This window comes from Mesoplodon densirostris, chromosome 11, assembly GCF_025265405.1.
Source record: "Mesoplodon densirostris isolate mMesDen1 chromosome 11, mMesDen1 primary haplotype, whole genome shotgun sequence".
Classification (NCBI taxonomy): Eukaryota; Metazoa; Chordata; class Mammalia; order Artiodactyla; family Ziphiidae; genus Mesoplodon; species Mesoplodon densirostris.
The window spans coordinates 35,694,901-35,720,594 of NC_082671.1; the positions used below are offsets into that span (position 1 = coordinate 35,694,901).

At 38.0% G+C, this 25,694-nt stretch overlaps 1 protein-coding gene across 1 annotated transcript in view; it reads right to left on the reverse strand.

Annotated features, from left to right (window-relative positions):
• Positions 1-21,569: 21,569 nt before the first annotated feature.
• CAND1 (cullin associated and neddylation dissociated 1) overlaps positions 21,570-25,694 on the reverse strand; it is a 43,355-nt gene continuing 39,230 nt past the window's right edge. Inside the window, exons 12-15 of the mRNA XM_060112341.1 lie at positions 24,396-24,565; positions 24,153-24,317; positions 22,914-23,021; positions 21,570-22,131 (exon numbers count right to left, since the gene is read on the reverse strand). Coding sequence (XP_059968324.1) covers positions 21,907-22,131; positions 22,914-23,021; positions 24,153-24,317; positions 24,396-24,565 — 668 coding nt within the window. The 3' untranslated portion in view covers positions 21,570-21,906. The remainder of the gene's footprint in view (positions 22,132-22,913; positions 23,022-24,152; positions 24,318-24,395; positions 24,566-25,694) is intronic.

Consider the following 25,694-nt stretch of genomic DNA (forward strand, 5'->3'; position numbering starts at 1 on the left):
GGAAGGTGATCTCCGCGTCTTACTCTTCCTCCATCTTACCCGGAAGTCGGTTTTGGCTTTCTTTTTTGATATTTAGTTGTATGAGTTGTTTATATATTTTGAATATTAATCCCTTATCAGTCGTTTGCAAATATTTTCTCCCATTCAGTAGGCTCTTTTTGTTTTGTTGACAGTTTCTTTTGTGCAAAAGCTTTAAGTCTAATTAGGTCCCATTTGTTTATTTTTGCTTTAATTTCCTTTGCCTTAGGAGACCCCAAAAAATATTGCTACGATTTGTGTCAAAGAGTATTCTGCCTATGTTTTCTTCTACGAGTTTTATGGTTTCTGGTCTTACATTGGTCTTTAACCCATTTTGAGTTTATTTTTGTATATGGGGTGAGAAAACGTTCTAATTTCATTCTTTTACATGTAGGTGTTTATGGCGACTTCTAATCAAAAGTTGATAAATAATTTTCAAATGTCATTTAAATGGTTTAATGAAATAAATAACATAGGATATCATCCTCCTCAGCATACTTTTGTTTCAGTTAGATATTTTTAGCCCTATTTATCTTATGGAATTATAGAATTTTAAATATAAGCAATATTGTAAGTCATTTCTTTTCCTATAAGTATTTTAAAGCCTAATATTAAATATACATTTTCAGGGCTTCCCTGGTGGCACAGTGGTTAAGAATCCGCCTGCCAATGCAGGGGACATGGGTTCGAGCTCTGGTCCGGGAAGATCCCACATGCCGCGGAGCAACTAAGCCCGTGCGCCACAACTACGGAGCCTGTGCTCTAGAGCCCGCGAGCCACAGGTACTGAGCCCATGTGCCACAACTAGAGAAAGCCCACTCGCAGCAACAAAGACCCAATGCAGCCAAAACTAAATAAATAAATTTATAAAATATGTATATATATATATACATTTTCACTATCATTTCCTTAAAGGAAAAATTAACCTCAGTAAGCAAAAACTTATTGTTAAAGATCTCTAAAATAATTTTAAGAAGTCTGTAAGCATTCTGAAATAGACTTAAGATTTTCCAGGTTTTGAAACATTATACCAATATCATATAATTATCATGTTCTAGAATTCCTTTAATCTAGAAAATACTTCATTTTAACTTTTAAATATCACATAATAAACCATATTCTTTTTCCATTTTTCATTACTATGTTAAACATATGAATTCCAAAAGTTTAATATCACATTGGGTGGCATAAACTATTTCTGATGTTTATTTCTAGAGAAAACTCCTTTCTATCCCCATTAATCACTTCAGTTCCTCCATAGTTAATTAGAATTGTTTAGTTATTCTCATATCCCTACACCTAAAGCTGTTATTGCAGTCACCAAAATAAAATGCTGACAGACCAGTCCATTTTGCCACACCTGAATCAAAGTAGCCCCATCAAAAACATAAATCTCTGGGTTTTCAAATATAATAATATGCAAAACAGGCATAGCTGACTTTTTACTGCATGCATTTACTCAACCCTGACTATAGAAGACTTTTATTTTCCTTCAGTCTCTATTGTCTGGATTTTTTTTTTTTTTCTTTTTGCGGTATGCGGGCCTCTCACTGTTGTGGCCTCTCCCGTTGCGGAGCACAGGCTCCGGATGCGCCGGCCCAGCGGCCATGGCTCACGGGCCCAGCCGCTCCGCGGCATATGGGATCCTCCCAGACCGAGGCACGAACCCGTATCCCCTGCATCGGCAGGCGGACTCTTAACCACTGCGCCACCAGGGAGGCCCTGTCTGGATATTTTTTACAGTATGTGTCATTACCGTTATAAAGTATATATTATATTTTAGGTCTGTTAAAGCTGAGTTAGCCTCCAAGGATGTCACAGTTCTTTCCCATAACACAATTTTAAAAGAGTTTTTGAATCTTAACTATAAAGCAGGCTTATAGCTTAGAGAAACAAGGCATCTCTTAGAAATCTGAGGATTGCCTGTGCCGTCCAGACTTGAGAATAAGGGATCATATTGTGCTCCAGAGATCCAGCCCCCAACTTCTCACCCTCAGGGTGTAAGAAGTTCAACAATAATATAATCATGACTCCTAGAACCTAGAATCCAGCATCATGATTTTCAGATTAAAAACAGAATGTTTCATTAAGCAGTGACTCATTAGTAAAAATGCACATTAGTTAGTTTAAAAGAGAACTAAGGTAATTTGCAAAAAGTTCAAGATAAAAGAATGTGCAGACAATTTGCCTAGAATGGTGGTCGACAGTGCAGTAACCACCTGGTTATACAGCTCGCCTGAAGGATAGCTCCCTGGTGAGGCAGAGTAGACCATTTGAGCACTGGGGGGCAGAGAGACCATAGTAAGGAAGGAGCTTAAGTACTAACAGGGAAATCGCAGAGACCATCTGACCCATACTGATCCTGATTCAAACCCTAGAGATGGTAGCTGACGAGGAGTTAATGCTAAATATCTTGTACTTATCATGGGAACATTTTAATGTGGTCAAAACAAACCAAAAAAGAAAGAAAAGAACATCTCATTTACAAATTACAAAAAAAAGAAAAAAAAACAGTTCACACATTTCTCCCACTCCCCAACCTCTGGCAACCACAAATCTGTTTTCTGTATCTATGTGCCTGGTTTACTTTATTTTGTTTTGTTTTATATATCAGAGATAGTATACAACATTTGTCTGTCTCTGTCTGACTTATTGCACTTAGCATAATGCTTTTAAGGTCCATCCATGTTGTTGCAAATGGCAAGATTTCATTCTATTTATTTATTTATTTATTTATTTATGTATGTATGTATGTATGTATGTATGTATGTATGTATGTATGTTTGGCTGCGTTAGGTCTTCATTGCTGCTTGGGCTTTCTCTAGTTGCAGCAAGCGGGGGCTACTCTTCGTTGCGGTGCACAGGCTTCTCATCACAGTGCCTTCTCTTGTTGCAGAGCATGGGCTCTAGGTGTGCAGGCTTCAGTAGTTGTGGCATATAGGCTCAGTAGTTGTGGCACACGGGCTTAGTTGCTCCGCGGCATGTGGGATCTTCCCAGACCAGGGCTCTAACCTGTGTCCCCTGCATTGGTAGGCAGATTCTTAACCACTGTGCCACCAGGGAAGTCCTTCATTCTTTTTAAATGCAGAATAATATTTCTCTGTGTGTGTGTATTTCATCCATCAGTGGACACTTAAGTTGTTTCCATATCTTGACCATTATAAGTAATGCTGCATTCAACATGGGGTATATATATTTTGTTTAGTGTTTTCATTTTCTTCTGAGAAATACCCAGAAATAGTATTGCTGGATCACATGGTAGTTCTATTTTTAATTTTTTGAGGAACCTCCATACTGCTTTCCATAGTGGCTGTACCAATTTACATTCCCACCAACAGTGCACAGGGATTCCGTTTTCTCCACATCCTTGTCAACACTTATTTCTTATATTTTTGATAATAGCCATTCTAACAGGTGTGAGGTGATATCTCATTGTGGTTTTGATTTGAATTTCCCTGATGATTAGTGACATTGAGCATCTCTTCATGTGCCTGTTGGCCATCTGTATGTCTTCTATGAAAAAATGTCTATTCACATCTTGTGCCTTTTTTTTTAAAATTTTTGGCTGCATTGGGTCTTCATTGCTGAACGTGGGCTTTTCTCTGGTTGTGGCAAGTGGGGGCTACTCTTCGTTGTGGTGCACAGTCTTCTCATTGTGGTGGCTTCTCTTGTTGCGGAGCATGGGCTCTAGGCACACGGGCTTCAGTAGTTGTGGCTCGTGGGCTCTAGAGTGCAGGCTCAGTAGTTGTGGCACACAGGCTTAGTTTCTCCACGGCATGTGGGATCTTCCTGGACCAAGGCTTGAACCTGTGTCTCCTGCATTGGCAGGCAGATTCTTAACGTCTGCACCACCAGGGAAGCCCTCTTCTGCCTATTTTTAATCAGATTTTTTTTACTGTTGATTTATATGAGTTCTCTATACATTTTGGAAATTAACCCCTTGTCATATATGATTTGCAAATATTTTCTCCCATTCTGTGGGTTACTTTCTCATTTTGTTGATGGATTCCTGGCTGTGCAGAAGCTTTTTAATTTGATGTGGTACCACTTCTTCGTTTTTTGTTTTCTTTTGTTGACTTTCCTTTGCTTTTTTAGGTTCAAAAAATCATCACAAAGACCTATGTCAAGGAGCTTACTGCCTATGTTTTTTTTTTAATTTTATTTATTCATTTTTGGCTGCATTGGATCTTTGCTGTTGTGAACGGGCTTTCTCTAGTTGTGGTGAGCGGGAGCTACTCTTCATTGCGGTGCGCAGGCTTCTCACTGCAGTGGCTTCTCTTGTTGCGGAGTACAGGAGAAGGCATGTGGGCTTCAGTAGTTGCAGCACATGGGCTCTCTAGAGCACAGGCTCAGTATTTGTGCACCCGGGCTTAGTTGCTCTGCAGTATGTGGGATCTTCCTGGAACAGGGCTTGAACCTGTGTCCCCTGCATTGGCAGGCAGATTCTTAACCACTGCACCACCAGGAAGTCCACTGCCTATGTTTTGTTCTAGGAGTTTTATGGTTTCAGGTCTTGCATTCACGTCTTTAATCCATTTTGAGTTAATTTTTGTGTATGGTGTAAAATAGTGGTCCAGTTTCATTCTTTTGCATGTGGCTGTCTAATTTTCCCAGCATCATTTGTTGAAGAGACTGTATTTTCTCCATTATATATTCTTGACTACTTTGTCAAATATTAATTGATATATATGTGTGGGTTTATTTCTGGGTTCTCTATTCTGTTTCAAGATCTATGTGTCTGTTTTTATGTCAATACCTCACAGTTTTAAATGTTATAGGTTTGTAATATAGTTTGAAATCAGGGGGCATAATGCCTCCAGTTTTATTCTTCTTTCTCAAGATTGTTTTGGCTATTCAGAGTTTTGGCTATGGTTCCAGACAAATTTTAGGATTATTTGTTCCATTTATGTGAAAAATACCATTGGAATTTTGATAAGGATTACATTGAATCTATAGTTTGCTTTGAATATTATGGACGTTTTAACAATATTAATTCTTCCAATCCATGAGCATAGAATATCTTCCCATTTATTTGTGTCTTCCTCAATTTCTTTCCTTAATGTCTTGTACTTTTCGATATATACAGGTCTTTCACCTCCTTGGTTAAATTCATTCCTAGGTATTTTATTGTTTTTGATGCAACTGTAAATGATATTGTTTTCTTAATTTGTCTTCCTGATAGTTTGTTATTAGTATATAAAAATATAACTTATTTAAGTGTTGATTTTTATATTCTGCAATTTTATTGAATATGTTTATTCTAACAGTTTTTTGGTGGAGTTTTTATGGTTTCTACATATTATATCGTGTCATCTGCAAATAGTGCAGTTTTACTTTTTCCTTTCCAATTTGGATGCCTTTTATTTTTTGTGCCTAATTGCTCTGGCTAGGAATTCCAATACTGTGTTGAGTAAAAGTGGAGAGAGTGAGCATCCTTGTCTTGTTCCTGATCTTAGAGGAAAAACTTTCAGCTTTTTGTTGCTGAATATGATGTTAGCTATGGTCTTGTTATATATGGCCTTTATTATGTTGAGGTACATTGCCTCTACACCCATTTTGTTGAGAGTTTTTTTATCATAAATGGATGTTGAATTTTGTTAAATACTTTTTCTGCATCTATTGAGATGATCATCTGACTTTTATCTTTCATTTTGTTAATGTGGCGTATCACATTGACTGATTTGCTGACGTAGAACCATTGTTGTATCCCTGGGATAAATCCCAGTTGATCATGGTGTATGATCCTTTTAATGTACTGTCAAATTTGGTTTGCTAATATTTTGCTGAGAGTTTTTAAATCTATGTTCATCAGGAATATTGGCCTGTAATTTTCTTTCCTTGAGGCATCCTTGTCTGGTTTTGGACCCAGGGTAATTCTGGCCTCATAAAATGAGTTTGGAAGAGTTCCCTCTTCTTTTTTTGGAGTGGGGGGAAGAGTTTGAGAGGAATTTGTATTAATTCTTTGAATGTTTTGTAGAATTTACCAAGGAAGCTCTCTGGTCCTGGACTTGTGTTTACTGGTAGGTTTTTGATTACTGATTCAGTCTCCTTACTATCAGTTGATTCAGATTTCCTATTTCATCATGATTTAGTCTTTAGACATTGTATGTTTCTAGGAATTTATTTCTCCTGGGTTGTCCAATTTATTGGCATATAATTGTTCATAGTAGTCTCTTATGGTTCTTTGTATTTCTGTGGTATCCATTGTAACATCTCTTTCAATTCTGATTTTGAGTTCTTTTTTTCTTGGTTAGTCTAGCTAAAGGTTTGTCAGTTTTGTTTTTCTATTTTCAAAGAAACAGCTCTTAGTTTCACTGAGCCTTTCTATTGTCTTTTTAGTCTCTATGTCATTTATTTCTGCTCTAAGCTTTATTTCCTTCCTTCTACTAACTTTGGGTTTCATTTTTTCTTCTTTTTCTAGTTTCTTGAGGTGTAAAACTATATTGTTTATTTGAGACTTGTTTCTTGAGGTAGACATTTATTGCTATGAACTTCCCTCTTAGAACTGCTTTTGCTGTATCCCATAAATTTTGGTATGTTTTAGTTCCATTTTCATTTGCCTTAAAGTATTTAAATTTCTTATTTCTTCTTCGACCCATTGGTTGTTCAAGAGCATGTAGTTTAATCTCCACTTGTTAATTTTCTAGTTTCCTTTGTGTAATTTCTACTTTCATACCATTGTGGTTGAAAAAGATGTCTGATATTATTTCAATATTCTTAAATTTATTTAGACTTTTTGTGGCTTAATATATAATCTATCTTGGAAAATATTCCATGTGCACTTGAGAAAAATGTGTATTCTGCTGCTTTGGGGTGGGATTTTCTATGTCTGGCAAGAAAATACATACATAGAAACCTGGTCTAACCTGGTCACCTGGTCTAATATGTCATTTCAGGCTGATGTTTCCTTATGATTTTATAGCTCAATGACCTATCCATTGATATAAATGGAACATTAACGTTCCCTACCATTATTGCCTTTTTCTCTCTTTAGGTCTGTTAGTATTTGCTTCATATATTTAGGTGCTCCTAGGTTGGGTGCATAAATATTCCAAATTTTATATCCTCTTGCTGGATTGACACTTTATCATTATATAATGCCCTTCTTTGTCTCTTATTAGAGTCTTTGTTTTAAAGTCTATTTTGTCTGATAATTCTAGCTACCTCAGCTTTCTTTTGGTTTCCGTTTGCATGGAACACCTTCTTCGATTTCTTCACTTTCAGTCTGTGTATGTTGTTAAATCTGAAGTGAATCTATTGGAGGCAGCATGTAGACAGGTTTTTTAAAAATCCATTCAGGGCTTCCCTGGTGGTGCAGTGGTTGAGAGTCCGCCCGCCGATGCAGGGGAGACGGGTTCGTGCCCCGGTCCGGGAGGATCCCACATGCCGCAGAGCAGCTGGGCCCGTGAGCCATGGCCACTGAGCCTGCACGTCCGGAGCCTGTGCTCTGCAACGGGAGAGGCCACCACAGTGAGAGGCCCATGTACCACACACACACACACACACACACACACAAAATCCATTCAGCTGCTTTATCTTTTTTTTTTTTTTTTTTTTTTCCTTTTGCGGTATGCGGGCCTCTCACTGTTGTGGCCTCCCCCGTCGCGGAGCACAGGCTCCGGACGCGCAGGCTCAGCGGCCATGGCTCACGGGCCCAGCCGCTCCGCGGCATATGGGATCCTCCCAGACCGGGGCACGAACCCGTATCCCCTGCATCGGCAGGCGGACTCTCAACCACTTGCGCCACCAGGGAGGCCCTGCTTTATCTTTTGAAGAATTTAGTTCACTTATATTTAATTATTGATGGTATGTGCTTATACCCATTTTGTTAATAACTGTTTTCTGGGTGTTTTGTAATTCCTCTCTGTTCCTTTGTTCTTCTCCTGCTCTCTTCTTTTGTGGTTTGATGACTTTCTTTAGTGGTATGCTTAGATTCCTTTCTCTTTTGCGTATCTGCCATAGGTTTTTGCTTTGTGATTACATGAGGCTTACATATAACCTGTATTTAAAACAGTCTGTTTTAAGTTTGAATGCATTCTAAAGCTCTACATTTTTATTCCCCCTCCACATTTTGTTTTCAATGTTACATTTTACATTATTTTATCTTGTGTATTCCTTATCTGATTTTGTAATTATAGTTATTTTACTACTTTTGTCTTTTAACCTTCATGCTAGCTTTATATATTTATTTACCTCTATCAGTGAAATTTATACTCTCATATGTTTGCTTGTTATTAATTAGTGCTCTTCAGCTTAAAGTCCCTTTAACATTTATGATAAGGTTGGTTTAGTGGTGATGAATTCCTTTGCCCTTACTTGTCTGAAAAACTCTCTCCTTCACTTCTGAATTATAACTTTGTGGGATACAGTATTCTTGCTTAGAAGGATTTTTTTCTTTAAGCACTTTGAGTATATCATGTCAATCCCTTATGGCCTACAAAGTTTCTGGTGAAAAATCTCCTCATTGTTATGAGGGGTTCCTTGTATGTAACAAGTAGTTTTTCCCTTGCAGTTTAATATTTTCTCCTTGTCTTTAATTTTTGACATTTTAATTATAATGTGTCTTGATGTGAGTTTCTTTAGGTTCATCTTATTTGGAAATCTCTGGGCTTCCTGGATCTAGATGTCTGTTTCCTTCCCCAGGTCAGGGAAGCTTTCAGCCATTATTTTTTCAAATAAGTTTTCTGTCCTTTTCTCTCTTCTCATTCTGGGGCCATTATAATATGAATATTAGTCCATTTAATGTTGTCCCATAAGTTCCTTAAGCTACCTTCACTTTTTCATTCTTTTTTTCCTTTTGCTTCTCTGATTAGGTAAATTCCAATGCCCAGTTTTCAAGTTGACTAATCCTTTCCTCTGCTTCAGCTAGCCTGTATTGGACCCCTCTAGCATATTTTTCAGTTCAGATATTGTATTCTTCAGCTCTGTGAGTTCCCTTTGATACTTATTTTCTGTCTTTTGCTGAATTTCTCACTGTGTTCATCCATTTTTCTCCCATGTTCAGTGAGCATATTTATGACCATTTCTTTAAACTCTTTATCAGGTAAATTACTTATCTCTGTATCATAAGGGTTCCCCCCCCACCCAGGTTTTATCTTGTTATTTCATTTAGAACGTATTCCTCTATGTCCTCATTTTTCTTGAGTCTCTGTGTTGGTTTCTATGTATTAGATGAAACAGCCATCTCTCCCAATCTTGAAGGAGTGGTCATATGTATTAGTTGAACTTATTCAACTTCACTTTAGCTCTTGGTTGTCTCTAGAACCTTTGTGATTGTCCAAGCAGTCTATTTTATTTTTAATCACTGCCACTTTTGGATGTGCTAAAAGGGTAGGGTTCTCAGTCAGCACCTAGATTCAGGCTGACTGGAAGCCAGACACTCAGGCAGCAGCTTTTAAAGTATGCAAATAAATACAGTCCTGTGAGACCACAAGTGTAAGCCCTCCTGGCCACAAGACCAGGCAATCTGGAAGTGTGCCCTGGGCTACAGTCGCCTAAATTGGGGTCCCAGGTGAGTAGATAAGCGTCTTTCTGAGAGATACTGGTGAGCTGTAGCAAAGCAGAGGGAGAGTGCAAAGATGGCATCCCCCACCCTACGTTCCCTGAGAGCTCCTCTGTAGACCTCTAGATGTCTGTCAAACCTGAAGTCTGCCCCTCAGGTCAAAACTCTAGGACAAGCCAATAGGCCCCTTTCACAGAAAGCCTCGGGGTGTGTTTCAGTCTGCCATCTGTGCAGTGCTCTGACAAGCACTCTCTCTCTGATTGTACAGTCCACATGAGACCCAGGAATACAAACCCCCTTGCCCACCAGATCTAGCTGTTCAAAGGGTGGCTCCTGGGCGGCAGCCACACAAACCAGGCCCCTGCCATAAAAACCAGGGCATCAGACATGTGTGAGAACTCCCCTCCAAGAGATGCTTGTGCTCTGGAGCCGGGCAGAGGGAGAGTACAGAGATAGCGCTCACCTTCCAAAGTCTCAGGAAAGCTTTGCAGTCAGCCCTTTGATTTGTGTTTAATTAGAAGCCTGCCCTGCAGGCCGCAGTCATGATGATTAGCTTATAGGCCTTCTTCACAGAAAGGCTGAACCCCTGGATCCTTTGCTTCATGCTGTGCCATGAGGATGGTAGCTTTTGAAGAATTCTCTGTTACCGTCCTGTGGGACCTACGAGCATAAGCCCTGCTGGCCACCAGAGCCGGGCCTTGCAGAGGTGTCCCAGGGCAGCAGCTGCAAAAATGAGGGCACCAGATAAGGTTCTAAGCTGAATTTTGGGAACTGAAGCAAGGCCAAGGTAAAGCACAAAGATTGGGTCTACCAGCCTGTTCCCTGAGAACACCTCTTTGGCCTCTAGAAGTGTCAGCCCAGAAGCCTGCCCTTTGGGCCTCTTTCTCAGAAAGACAGGGTGTTTTTCAGTCTGCAGAGTGCCCTGGGGATGGGAGTTTTCCAAGAACTGTCTCTTCGATTGTCACAGTCTCATGGGACTCAGGAATGCAAGCCCCACCCTGGCCTCCAGAGCCAGGTAATCAGGGGCATTCTCTGGGTTCCAGCCACAAAAACTGGGGCACCAGGCATGTGTAAAGGCTCCCTTCTGGGACATACTGGTGCCATGGAGCGGGCCAGAGGGAGAAGGCGAGGATGACACCCACTGAGGAAAAAGAAAAAAAAAAAAAAAAAAAGGCACCTGCCAGGGCCTCTGTCCCTGGAAAAGTATCCCTGTAGGCCCCTGTCCCTCTGGTGGTTGCTTTAAGATTAGCTAATGATTCCCTTTCACATAAAGTTTAGGCACTTTCAAACAGCTGCTTTTTCGCTGGGTCCCAGGGCAGTGATTCTGTTCATGACAGCCCTGTGTCTCATGAAGCCCCTTTGGTTTTCAAAGCCAGGTGTTTTGGGGGCTTGTCTCAGGTGCAGGTCTTTAAAAGTTGGGGTGCCTGATGTGGGGTGGCCCAGGGAAGAGCTCCAGGTTTGAGTTCCCTCCGCACTGCAGGTCACCATACCAGGGTTAGGGTTGATGGCTAGACGTCTCAGCCTCTCCTACCCACCTCAACGTGACCCTTTTCTCATTTACCCATGTGAAGGAGCTGCTCCGCTAGTTTTCAGGTATTTTTCAGAGGAAATTGTTCCATAGGTAGCTGTAGACTTGGCGTGTCAGTGGGAGGAGCTAAGTCCATGATTTTCTTGTGTTGCCATCTTGGACTGTCCTCCTGTACCGCTTCTAATTCATGTCATTCATTACTTTTTGTTTTGTTTTTTGAAAACTTCCAAGACATGGTATATAATAATGCTGGCAGTCTAGCATCTGGCTTTAAACCAAATTAGCTTAATGTTTCACCATTTAGGATACTATTTATTGGTTTTTGATAACCCTTCTTCATAGTTTTACTATTTTAGTTTACTAATGTAAGTTTATGCTGATAGTTTATAACATTGAGTCATCCTAGCATTCTCAAAATATAGGGTAAAAAGTTTCTCTCAATGTACATTTCATAACATCCCTCTCTCCCCTCTAGAAAAAGCCAAATTAATCATTGAGAATAACATAAGAAAAATGTGAGTAGACTATTAAGCTCCTATAGTCAGTCATTCATGAATTAATATATTTTTCCAGATATATTTGAGTGCTTACTATGTACCATCCTCTTTATTGTGTGTATGTGTGTGTATGTGTTAACCTTCTTAATTCTTTGAGGCTGGTATATATAACTGCATTTTACAGATGAGAGAACAGATCTAAAGACATTAACAATTTGCCCAAAGTCCCACAACTGAGAAGTGGTAGGATTGAACCCAGGTTTAGAGCCTGAACTCTTAACAACCATATTATAATGTTTCTCATTAAGGCATTAGAGAAGATAAAAAAATAACAGAAGCTCCAAGATGGCAGACAAATTTAGTGTGCTATTTATTCAGTCTCCAAATTTTACTGAAATGACAGTAAACATCTATTAATGGAAATAAATCCAAAATAATATAGAGAGCAGAAGGGAAGGCCCACGTAGTTCAAAAATTCTGACAAATTCCTAGAAGACAAGAAGCAGGAGGCATTAGAGAAGTCACAAACCAGAAAAGCAGGGATCCTTTTAGTCCAGCCAAGCCCCAGAAAGGACTCCAACCTGTGAGACATTAGGTACAGAGGGACAGGGTTGCTGGCAGTACTCAGTTTTACTTAAAGGGCTGTCTGTGAACAGCTGGACCAGTCAGCTCTTCCCACCTACCCTCCCCCACTCAGCAATATCTGTACAATGTTAACAGAGAGGTACTTTTTAAAGAAATTGGACTATATTACATGCATGAAAAGGGGACAGGCTTTAAAGATGGGAGTTGGCCCCTAGATTATGTCCTTCTTGTCATCTGGCATCATGGGAGGCTTTTGAAATCCTTGACTCAGCTTACAAGATAGCAGCCAGCTACATAAGGGGAAGAAAAAGCAAGATATTCCAGGCAAAAGGTATAACCTGAGCAAAGGTATAAAGGTTAGGAGCAGCATGGTGGCTGAGGAAAATACTTCACTCTTGCCTGAGGATAAAGGTCAGTCTTAGGTGTGACAGATGCTGAGGCTAGAGGAGCAAACAGTAGCCAGATCTAGAGCTTGTACTTGCCCTATAAGGCAAAAAGGAGCAATTGAACGATGTAGTGCAAGAATATGAAATGGTCAAGACCATCGTTTTGGCAGTTGAGAGGACCTGGGAATGCATGCTCTCTGGGTATCCTAAGGCAGCGGGTCCCAAAGTGTGGTCTGGGAAGACATCAGGACCTGGGAACGTTTAAAAAAAAAAAAAAAAAAAAAAAAAAGCGATTATTGGGCCCTGCACACGCATTTGAAAACAACTCTTCTAAGGTAGAATACTTCTTATCTCAAGACATTTCACCTCTTCCAAGAACCTTTCCTGCCCCACCAATGTAGAATGGATCATATACTCCATTGTCACCTACTCTGTCTCCTGAATACACTTCTCATACAGCAGAACTCTATGGTGCTTCCTATGTCAGGTCTCTCCTGATAACCAGCACACTTCTTTATGTCAGGTATGGCCTCTCACCTGGCTTTGCAGGTCTGGCAGGACCTAGCAAAGTACTTAATAAATTAGCTTCCTGGATGAATGAACCTAAATACTAGTTAGGAGGCATTTGTAGTAGTCCAATCAATAGGCAAGGAAATGAGGTCTTGAACCAGAAGAGTATTGGAGATGGACATGAGAAATATTTAGGAAATAAAATGGGCAGAATGCTAACAAGAGCTAACAATTATATAGCACAAACTATGTACCAGGCAGTTTTAAGTGCTTTACAAGTATTCCTATTTAACCCTCACAATTATCCTATGAGGTAGCTACTACGTTTATCCCCATGTTTTAGATGAAGAAACTGAGGCTAAGTAATTTACCCAAGTCAACTAGCTAATATTGAGCCGAGATTCAAACCCAGACGATGTCTGGCAGCAGACATATGTTGTTATTCACACTTTCTGCCTCCAAATTTGTGTTAAGATTTCCAACTTGAGTGACTGGGTAAATGAGGTGCCATCGGCAAAGACATAAAGACAGGGAAAAACCAGGGGAAGATGCTGAGTTCAGCTCTAGCTATGCTGTGTTTGGGATATATTTATAGTGTGTCCAGCAAGTGGTTTGATATAATAGTCTGAAATACAGGACTGAGCTGGGTACACAGATTTAGAAATCAACATGTAAACCATGAGAAATTGATGAGATGATCCAGGAAGGATGATAAATGAGAAGACATGTGAACTGAAGGCCCTAGTGAACAATATTTAAGGAAAACTAAGATGCAGTGGTCTCACAGGTATAAGGAAACCCCTAGACGGTAACATCCTAGAAGCAACAGGTAGTCTCATGGAGGGGGAGTGATCAGCAGTATTGATATCAATGAGTTCAAGTAAGAGAAAGACTGAAGGCCATTTTGGCATAAAGGACTTCACTGAAATTGGTTTGCGATGACCACCTACAGAGGGATGAAAGCCAGATTAGAACAGGTTAAGAAGTGAAAAGAAGGCAAGAAATTGGGAAAGCATATCTAATTCTCTACAGAGAGATGACATCCTGTGGAAGATGCAATAAAATTTTTTTTGTCTTTTTAGACGAGACTTCAGTGCATTTTTAAGAGTCCAGCAGATGGAACTAGGGCAAGTGGTATTGAGGATAAAGGGAAGAGATGGAGGACCGATTTAACCAAAACCTGGGAAAGGCTAGAGGAAGCTGGGCTCTGGGAGAAAGGTTGGACTTGAGCAAAGAACAACCAACTCAGCCTCTTAGAGGAGGACATGAGGATGGGAATGGATATGAGATTCTTAGGTGGAGGGCCAAGAATAATGGCCTTAATTTTATTGATAAAATGATGTTAATGGTAGTCCACTGAGTATGGAGGCAGGGTTAAGTGTAACTTAAAGGAAGATTTAGGGAGTGGGAGAGGGGGCATCCCTAGATGCAGTAAAAGGACAAGTAATTTTATGAATAAATCATTTACAAAAACCAGGAGATCCAGATTAGGAAATGACAGAAGGCTAAAAGAAACTGAGAGAAAATGGTGGGAAATATCGATCTCAGGACCCTGTGAGGTCAAAAATCAGTTTACAGCAAGTGAGGGCAGAACTTGATGTTATAGTTAGAGTAGGATATTAGAGTTTCCAACAGCTCTGGATGAAAATATCTTAGCTTGTAGCCTTCAGAGGGGTTGGTCGAAATAGCAGAGAGAAAGGTTGATAAAAGCAAGAATTATAGGGTTGGAATTTTGAATGATACCTACGTAAGTACATTTCAGAAAATATCAAAATTGCTGGCACTTTTAGGAGACTGTTTTTGTTTGGAAAAAGTACAGCTGAACTCTGGGTGGGGGGAAAGGCTTCAGGTAGAGGAGCCACTTCCCATGGCCCTGGGTGCCACAGCTTAAAAAGTTGCTAACAAAATTTGATTGCTACTCTGGAAGGTGTGAGGATGGTTGTAGGAGGGTATGGAAGAAAGAAGAGATGAAGGAAGGAGAGGAGCCAGGCAGTGAGTGGAGAAGGAGCTTAGGAGAAACTCAGTGGCAGGGTGGTTGAAAAGAACTTGTAAGAATTGGTGGGAACGTCTAATTTTGAGTTGTTTGCAGTGGGGTGTGCAATGTGACCTAACTCTTCTGCCCACATTTCGCCTCTCAAAAAAGGACCACTCCACAGCTCAACTGAGCTGTTCTTACCAATGCCTGGTGAATGAGTGTTCAGCTGTTAGGTATGACCATAAGACTTCTTGGCCACCAAAATGTGATCAGCAGTGGTGTGTGTCACTGTCAAGCAAAAGCACTGTGTGACAAACGTGACTCACTTCTCACTTTCCCTCTGCCACAGCCACTGACCACATTCCCAGTGGCAGCTTCGTTATCCAGGGTCCCAGTGAGGTGGGAAGCAGACCCCCCCCACCGCTATCCACCATAGCTATGTAGGATAATGTATTCTAAAACACCTATTTGGGGGACTGTATGTATTGCAGCATAACTGTCCATATTTCCAACATCCAATCAATTGTTGTCCTGTCAGTTTTATCTCAAACACCCTGACTGGTTCAGCACAACATTCCCTTCCACATATATTATCCATTAATATCCTAACTCATCAACGAATGTCTTTCCTTCCTTCCAGTCCATTCGCTATACGGCAGCTAATCTTTCAAAATTACAAATCTGGGGGCTTCCCTGGTGGCGCAGTGGTTGGGGGTCCGCCTGCCGATGCAGGGGACGCGGGTTCGTGTCCCGGTCCGGGAAGATCCCACATGCCGTGGAGCGGCTGGGCCTGTGAGCCTGTGCTCCGCAACAGGAGAGGCCACAACAGTGAGAGGCCCGCGTTCCGCAAAAAAAAACCAAACAATAACAAATCTGATCACATGACTGGCTTTTAAGTATTTCTAGGCTTGCCACCATCCCTGAAATTAAATCCAAAATGTTTACAAGGCCCTCTATAATCTGCCCTTCCTAGCTTCTTACTGTGCTCCCTCATATTCCAGACTACAGCCATATTCAGCTTCTGAATACAGCATGACCTCCTGTCTCTATGCTTTTGCTAATTCTATTCCCACTACATGTAGTACACGGCACCCTTGGCTTAGGCTTGTCCTGATCCCCAGACCAGGAATCTGTGCCACAAATCATACAGAGCCCTAAGAGTATTTCCCCTGTTGAAACACTACTTAACAGTAATTATGTAGTGTTTCCCCCATACTGTCCCCAGTGTTAAGCACATAGTACTAAAGAGTAGAGAGGCACCAAAGGAAGGAGGGAAAAAGGTAATTAGCTTTGCCTTTGATCCGTTTACAAGGATGGAGGCATGGCGGTAAGTTTTACGTAAAGCTTGACATGTAGAGCACGGTGAGCAGGGGCTACAGCAACGCAGATCAGCAGTGGGGCCTCTCATACACACATGGTCATCTGACAATGCTTGACTCTGCTTCAGAGGGCAACTGATGCTGAAACAAATTTCAAAAAGTCTTTTTAAATGCAGGTTTTAAAGACTATGATTTTTCAAGGTTTCCAAATTCAGCATTCTGAACTTACTAAAACTGCTGACCAATCAGCCTCATTAATACTTCAAAAAACATCATGTAAAAGGAAATTAACCTTTTTGTTTATGCCAATTCTGCTAAGTGGGACTAAAATGGTTCAGAAGCTTGAAAGATGACTCATTCAATGGTCTCTTTTCAAAGAGTAAGCAATTTGATTTGTGATAAGTTTTCCTGCCACTTGCCTACCACCATTCAGTCTTTAAAGTCTCGGGTGGTTATCAAGATTCATAAGAAGGATTTTATTGTCTCTAAACATCAACTAATCCTAGAAAAATAGCAAAAATCTGCTAGAGTCACCTTTACTTTTACAATTTACTTTCAAATATATAGTTTTGAAATAATACCTAATACCCCACCATCACTATTTGGCATGTCTTTAAATATTACAGCTAAACAGGAAATTACCTGTACTGAAAGCAAGTCTTTAGTTCAAGAAAGTAAATTAATGAACAAACTGTTCTCGAAGAGAATGTAAATGAGTAATTTTGAAAATCCACTTATTCTTTTTCAAGAATTCAAGTAAAATGTAGTAGTTGCCTTTTTATACAGCACACCAGTTGCAAAGCACTCACATTGCCTCATATTCCCCTGTGTAGTAGAAGCTCCCTTTATACGCATATTTCTTTAAGTAAGAGAAACATTTTATAGCCAGAAAAAAAAAATGTTAAGGGATTTAATAAAGACCATCCATTTAAATCAAGAGGAGGTAATATATAGAATAGAAACCTATTTTCACTAAATCATGATCGTTCTAACTAACTGGTGGAAGAAAATAGGTTAAAAACAGTACTTACATTTAGTTAGGAAGATGAAGAACTGACACTAAGAATGTCTGAAAACTTCTGCATGTATAGAATCTCAGCTGGTCTTACCTACTAACAAGAAACAAGAAAAAGCTCTCTAGAGGAGTGGTTCTTAACTGGGGCAATTTTGCACTCTCCCCCTCTTCCCCTACTCCATAGGGGACATTTGGCAATATCTGGAGACAGTTTTGGTTGTCACAACTGGGGGTGGTGATGGTACCAATGGTACCTAAGCGGGTAGAGGCGAGGGATGTTGTTATCTTACAGCGCACAGGGCAGCCGCCACGACACAGAATTATTCAGTCCAAAATGTCATAGTGCTAGGTTGAGAAATCCTCATCTAAAAAGAACATGCATTTTTCTACTTAAGTCTGAAGTCTGGAGGAAAGCATGGGTTTTATTTCTAGAACAAGAAACTAGGTGTTTATTTCCAGACCTTTTAGGAAAGCCTGATTTAGTTCATGGATGGTAAGGATTCCAAGTACAGTACACATTTGGTGTCTTAAAAATACTACATTAGGATGACAGTAAAATACCATCACACACATTTAGCTGCTCTTGCCTAAGTAAGCAGTTGGGTTTATATTAAAAGTGAAATGTCTATGAAACAAGTAAAATAGTTTTTCAAAGTAACAGGATTGTTACGGGCTACTAACTAAATCATGAGGTTATCGTGGTTATCATACATTAACCAGTTCTAAAATACAATTCTTCAGATTTTTCTTGTGAGTGAGAGAGCATTCTAGAATAAAATCACTCAGTGTGCATCAGCCATTATTTACTGGTAACAGCTAAATACACTAATTCCAATACATCCTAACCTAGAAAGAATTTCAGTTCACAGATAGCTCTTTCTCATCTAAGACTTAAGTGAAACAATTCAATTTGCCAAAATCACTGATAATCACTTAACATCAGAACTAAAGTACAAAGGGGTCAGGGTATTAAGACTCCCTCTACTAAAAAAGCATTCTGACACATTAACATTACAGAATCTAACAAAGTAAAATTATCTGCAATACTCCCCTTAGTTTTAATTGAAGTTGGTTTTTATGAAAAGTGCTTTCAAAGTTGTTACAAAGAGCCAAAAACATGTTGCTGGTTAACCCTTGTCCTAAATTACAGTGTAGGTGTTCACAAAGTCCTACTTTTCTAGTATTAATAGGAAAATAAGCAACTTACTGTATTGTAAAGGAAAAATATGTAATTTCATTGTACATGTTTCTTAAGAAAATGGCCATATCTGGTGAGATTTTGGCAGCTTGCCACGTAATACTTCCAATGTGTTGCATTTTGCAGCCAAAGGCATCAGAGGAGTTTTACTTATTAACTAACTGGAAAAAAAAAAATCAGTTAAAACCAGAATATCCTTTTCCCCAACAATAAAATGAACTGATGTTGTTATTGTCCATTTTCCATTTCACAGAGGACTCATTAAGCTTTCAAAGACAGACGTGAATCTGGGGTGGCAGTAGTTTGAAGACTGGGATTCGATATTTAAGACATTTAAGGCAGAGCTAGAATCAACAGGTACTGAAAATTGTAAGCTCTTTAATATCAAACTATTTACTAACCATAATATAGCTAGAGATTGGCAGTTAATTTTAACAGCTGAAATTTTTGGTAAAATTTTTGATTTGGGCAGAAAATTATTTCCACTTCTAAAAAATTGTCAAGTATTTGACATGTGGCTAAACACACCTTACAAGGTTTATTAGTTAACCAGTTAACTGAATTTTTCAGTGACTGAGGATTTTGTATATTTCATCATTTTAAACTTCAATCACGCCTATATAATCATATTCATATATCTGAGACTGAGCTAGATATAAAGATATCAGAACATCCCTTAAAACTGGTTAAATTAGATATGCCCATATGTTATTTCTTTACCATTTACCCAACAAAAAGTGTAAAAAAAAAATGATTTGGTTACTTATGGTTACATAAAAATTATATATATATTCAAACATTTGTTGAAATCTCCATACTCCAATTTAAGAATTCTAATTCCCAGGGGTTAAGCAGATTTAGATAGCATTAATGAATACATGACCACATTAAAAAAATCATTCAGTGCTACTGATTTTAAATTTTTAGTTTAGGCTTTGCCATACCAAATTTCCTTTCTGCCTTAGTTTCATAAAATAACCTAACCTAAAAACACAACCCCATACTGAGCTTTCTTTAAAAAGAAATTGGGTAGATCTAAACAATTTAAATGTTCTCAAGAAAATCAGAGAGCAGCTGTTCTCCTACTATTGTAGATCTCCTGAGGAACCTACATATGCAGAATTGCTAAGCAGAACTTCCTACTAATATTTAAAAGACCAGTAAGCAGTATGAGTGGCAGATTATGACTGAACGCCACACCTTGCCACTTCCGTTCCAATATCAGGACATTACCACTAGAAGTATGAAGTTAATCAGTATGACTCAGCATTTAAAATCTGAGTATTCTACTTTTACTAATTTTGTTATATATGTGAATATATACATATAATATATATTATATATATATAAACACTAAAACCATATCTACTACTAGAAAAGAGCAGAATCTTTCTTTTGTTAGATAGAATTTCAGCTATATTAGAAAAGTTAGCCATTTTGCAAGACTCAAGAAAAACAAAAACTGTAAGCATTTTAGAAGTTAAAGAATGGAGAAATCCAATACATGAAAAGTACTTGGATTTAACTTCAGACACTTAACTAAGACATTCACACAACATATGCATGTCAGTCTCCTATATGGTCCTAGAGCCTGCAGTATTGTAATTTATTGTGAAACCATGTAACCAAATACTTAAATATATCCACAACATCTATATCACGGTAATGCATAGTACATAATATACCAACATCTCAAAATAAATTTCTATTACAGTTTTATGCAAATTATGGTATGATTATCACCTGCCACATTCTGAAATGGCACCAACTTCATGTAATGGTCCATGTCCTAATCAAAATTGTTACTGGTAATGATGTCTTATGCATTATCATCTGAATATCTGAAGTCAAGCTGTTAATCTAATAACCACAGTATGTTACCAATTAAAATCACTGCATATTTGGATGTTAAAGCAGGTTAAGTAATACAGCAGGAAAAATATTTCTAATTCACAGTTTCAAAAATAAAGGGTGCAGTTTTCAAATATCTGAATGCTTAAAATTGGTCACTCAATTTAACAACTGCCTCCTTCAATACATGTAAACTATGTTTGCACAGCATTAGGAGATGTCTTTTATTTCAGAAATTAGTTCTTACTGTTACAGGAGCACCACAAATTTGAAGGAAGAGGCTACAGTGTGAAATGAGCTCACTGAAGGATATGTTAAATAAAATCTTAACTACAATATAAGGTACTGTTTCCCCCAAGCAGAGACCCTTTAATTAGGAAAAGTAGTCAACGCTTACCGAATACAATATGTAAATTAGCTCTACAAGAAAGGGGGAAAATCTAACTCAACTAAAAGAAAATACTATTATTCGCTAACAAACTTGTGATAGCCAGCTTCAGAATTTTCCTAAAAGTAAAATTCAAAAGCATAGTTATTTGACTCTTTCGATAAGGAATGTAGAGATACAAAGGAAATGAAAGAAAAATCTGGCTTTAAGAATTTCTAAGTGGAAACACACGCACACAAATGGGTAACTGAGAAAAACTGAGTACTTAAATATTCAAAGTTTAAATGTATACGAAAATTTATAATAGAAAAAGAAGTGGCGAATTGTTATTATGACTTGATTTGCTGAAAACATCTGCAAATTCACACTGGCATTAAGAAAACCAAAGTTTCAAAAATTTACTCCTCTCTCTTTCTCTCCAGATATGTTTTCTGTGCAAAAATAAATATCTGAAAATTGCACTAATACAATAATACTTATTTTTACTTTTGTATTATGAATAATCTGCACATGCTGCTTTACAGACAATACATATTTGTAAACTTGCTCATGCAAAATTAGTGTGCGCAACAGGGATATTGTTAATCCCCATATCTAAAAAAATGATATTATCTCTTTTAAACTGCCAACCCCTCCAAAATGTAACAAATCTTACACAGATATTCTTGTCTGCCACAGCTAGAAATCAATTTGTGTTGCTGAAACAAAAAGTTATACAAGAAAAAGAAACATGGTTTTTGTCTTGCAGAATTTTTGATTTTTAAATAAGAGAAAATTTATAAAAGAAAGAAAATTCATTGTCACAAAATTTTAACATTTTAATCCTAAACATTACAGGGTAAATAGATACTGGACCCTATCTATCTCCATCAATCTTAACTTTTAGATGTCATTTTAAATGTTGCCCTAACCACTAAAACTTTAGTGGTTTTACAACCTCTGGATTATGGAAATACGTATTTCTGAAATAAATGCTACAAAAACAACAATGGAAGAAAGTCAAACTGCCTCCACGAAGGAAAAACAAAAAGTGGAACATTTTGAAGCTTTACTTCTCTTTCCATGTCTCGTGATTAACCTGTCAATTCAGTGCATCATATGGTCAATGTAATGGTCCCCAGGTTGAACCAACATCTAACTAGTGTCCATTGATTCCAAGTTAGTGGATGATGAATCTTTTTGGATACTTTCAAAGATGGCTGCCAGCTCAGGGTTAGAACTGATCTGTGACTGGAATTCACTCATCAGTGGACTCTTCTCTGCTTCTGGAATGGTTAGCAGTGCTGCTACTGCTCTCATGGCAGATCGCTTTAGTTCATCTTGCTTTTCAAACTCCTGCTTTACTGAGTTTGCTTTCACCTGTAACAATGAGTAAATTTATATTACATGCTATAAAAGGCAGTTCTTATACAAACAAAATTTAAGCACATATAAAGAAATTTAAGCACATATAAATAAAGCAAAGCTACTCTTTCATAGATCCAAAAGGCACATTATTCTTCAAGCAGAGTTGCTCTGAAACTTCTTTTTAGTAGTAGCTATGTATCTCCTTTTAAGGGAATATTCTATACAAGGCCCATTATAAAAACCAAGAGTAGGATCTGCTTATTAGCAAGTCCTACTTTGTCCTCTATCAAGAAACTACCCCTCTAGCTACCTTATTTATTCATTATTCTTCAAACATGTCATGTACTGACATCTCTGTGCCTTAATTCATATAATTATTTTTGTATGAAAAGTCCTGTTTCACCTTCTGGACCTAAAACAATCCTGACTTCTCAAGGTGCATTTTAAATGCTGTCATGTGCATATGAAGCCTTCTGTGACCCCCACCCACTCCTCCACCAGAATTAAACATTTCCTCTTCTTTTGTGGCCCTATCACACTTTAACCCATATCAGTACTTTAAAAATACGTGTCAGATTGTTATAACAAACTTTTAAGAATAGCATTTAACAGTGCTAAGCTTTCTAAAACATCCACATTTGAAGGAAGTGAGGAATAGGAATAATAAGTTAACTTTTGCAACAAACTGCTACATAAGGGTGCTAGCATAGTTAAATTTGGAAAACCACAGTATAGAATCAACTAGGGATCCTGAACATACTAAGTCTAGCCTAAATCAATGGCATCAATATTACCTTAGTTGTACATGTAGCACGTAATGGCTCAACAAGTCGGTCCAACCTCTGCAGTACTGCACTTGGACAAAGGGTAGAGAGTCTCACCAACATTAAAAATGTTAGCATCTATTATGAATAAGAGAGACAAAATTTAGATTTTGCATTATTTTCTAAAGACAAAGCCCAAATTCTGGCAAAGCTTTTGAAAGGAAAATGACTAACCTGTACCATTAAGTTTCATTTTAATGTAATCTGCCATTGGAATCACACAGAATTGCCTCAAATCTTGTCTAAGGAATTTTACCTACAAGTACTAGAGTTACCTTATCTATCATGATAGATGGTCACAGTCCTAGAGTACAGAACTAAAAAAAGTGGTTCTCAATCTTGACCGCACATTACAGCTGGGGAGCTTAACAAATATACCTATTTTTACTTCACTCATCGGGATAGGGCCACAGACTCAGTATTTTTTAAAAAGCTCATGTGCACCAGATGGAACAATCAGTGAATAAGAAAATAATTGAACTAGAAGAAAAGCTTTATAAGAAGTTTCTACTGTCTTTGCAAATTTCACTTAAAAAAACAAAACAAAAAGCCTGCTTATTCAGATTAATCCATATAAAGTCCAGTAACCCATAATCTTTTCTCTTAGACCATAAACTGTAGAAATAAAAGGATCCTATTCTTTCAGGGCTCTTTTCATTGAGTTCCGGAGGGGTCAGGTTATTCCACATTACATTATGGAAACATGAAAGCTGGAGTTCTGATAGTATGGATGAATTACTGCTCAACTACCACTTTTGCCCTGCTTGACCAAAGGTCCTGAGTAGAAGAAAAAGATTTTTCAAATCACCCTTTTATAGTTCACATTTTAAACGGATTTAAGCAAATAGGAAAACAAAAAGAAGTTATGAGCAAAGTTCATGCTCTAAACCTAAGAAGCATGAAGTATAATTTCTCTATGGTTGCTTCTACAGATTGCTTTGTGTATCTGAAAACAGTTCTTCCTCTTATCCTTTAACAAAACTCTTGATATTGACTTCCTCCTCCAATGAAAAGGTTTCTGGATTTTTCCTGTATGTCAACTGAGGTCACATTGCATTGCTATTACTTTTGCATATTAGTTTAAACACACTAAAATCATGACAAGCAAACCAATCGTTCTCACTTAATAGCAAGAGTAAATTACAAAGGTGAAAGTCACTAGCAAAGTCTTCTTCTAAAACATTCTATAAACAGGCACAAACATCTTACCTTAATATCATAATGGTCCTTCAAACCATCTTCAACATGATTTAGAAATTCAAAAATATCAAGTCTATCCAGACAACTGTCTAGAAGTGTGTACATACACTCAAAAGCTGCCTTTCTAATATCCAGGCCGTCATCAACTGTATGCTTAAATGGACCCATTTCTACCTGTTGAAATAAAACAGAATACATAGATACACTAGAAAGTAAAAGACAAGCTTAGGTAAACAGTGCAATCTAACTTACCTCTCTTATAAGCTCCTTTCTAACTTTTGTTTCATTATAAAGATGTGGAAGAACAGTATCTAGAAGATCCCTTATTAATGATGGCTTATTATGTGCTGCTGAGTTGAATGTGACCAAGGCCACTCTTCTTACATTCAAATCTGGGTCTTCCAAAGTTTTTAGGAAATCACCTGAAAAATTGAAAGAGAAGCAACAGAGTTATGGTAAGCTTAAAATAAAATATGCATTATATTATTTTCTTAAATTGATAGTTTATTATTGTTGGTATTATTGTTACTTCTTCAATGTGGGTCATGGAATATGATGAAATCCTAAGTGAGCTATATAATTTCTTTTGACAACAGGTAAACTATTATGTCTGAATGTGAGTGGACTTAATTGATAAACCTATTCTCAGTACCTTTAAATGCAAAAGGTAAGGAGTGAGAGCCCCAAAAGCTCCCCATTACTTTTACAGATATTTAACAGGTGGGTGACATAGAAAAGTGATGGAGCCAGCAACCACAAGAACTAGTAACTTGAATGATTCTCCTTAAAATTCAAAATTAGTACTCACACTAAAAAAGCACCAACAAAAGTGGAATTTTTTTTTCACTCATTCAAAAAACATTTATTGAGCATTTATGGCATGAAGCAGTGGGGATACAGCTGTGGACAAGTCAAATAAATTTATGCTCAGATGTTTACATTATATTTACTTTAAATTTTAAATTCCAAAAGTGAAATTTAAAAACCTGAGTTCAAAAGATAAGCAAGGTGGAGACAGATCCACTGCTTGATAAAGATGGAATACTGTTAACAAGTATATAATTTATCAGATGATGGAGAAATGTGCCTCCAAAAGCCTATTTTTATCTTTAACAAGAAATAGATAAGAGGTCTAAGAATACAAAAAGGAGGAAACAGAAACCTACCATAGGACAAAAAGCTAAAGAAAGCACCTAGCCACTTTAAACACAGATGTAAGTCTGGTTGTTCTTCCACACAGGGGAAATAAATTATAGTGCAAAGATCTTTGGAGTCATACAGACAGTGATCCACACTGCTTCACTTGTCAACTGTATGACCGACTTCTGGCAAGTTACTGTAGGCAAGAGCTTCAGTTTCCCAGTTTATAAAACGAGAATTTTATATGTACATTACTGAACTCAGTGTCTGGTACACATGTGGTATTCACATAGAGCTACTCATCATTATGTAATCTCAACCCTACCATAAGCAATCTTTTAGAATACACAGGGGAAAAAAGGTATGAGAAGACTTAAACGCATCACAACAGCAATTTGAAGAAATGGGAGG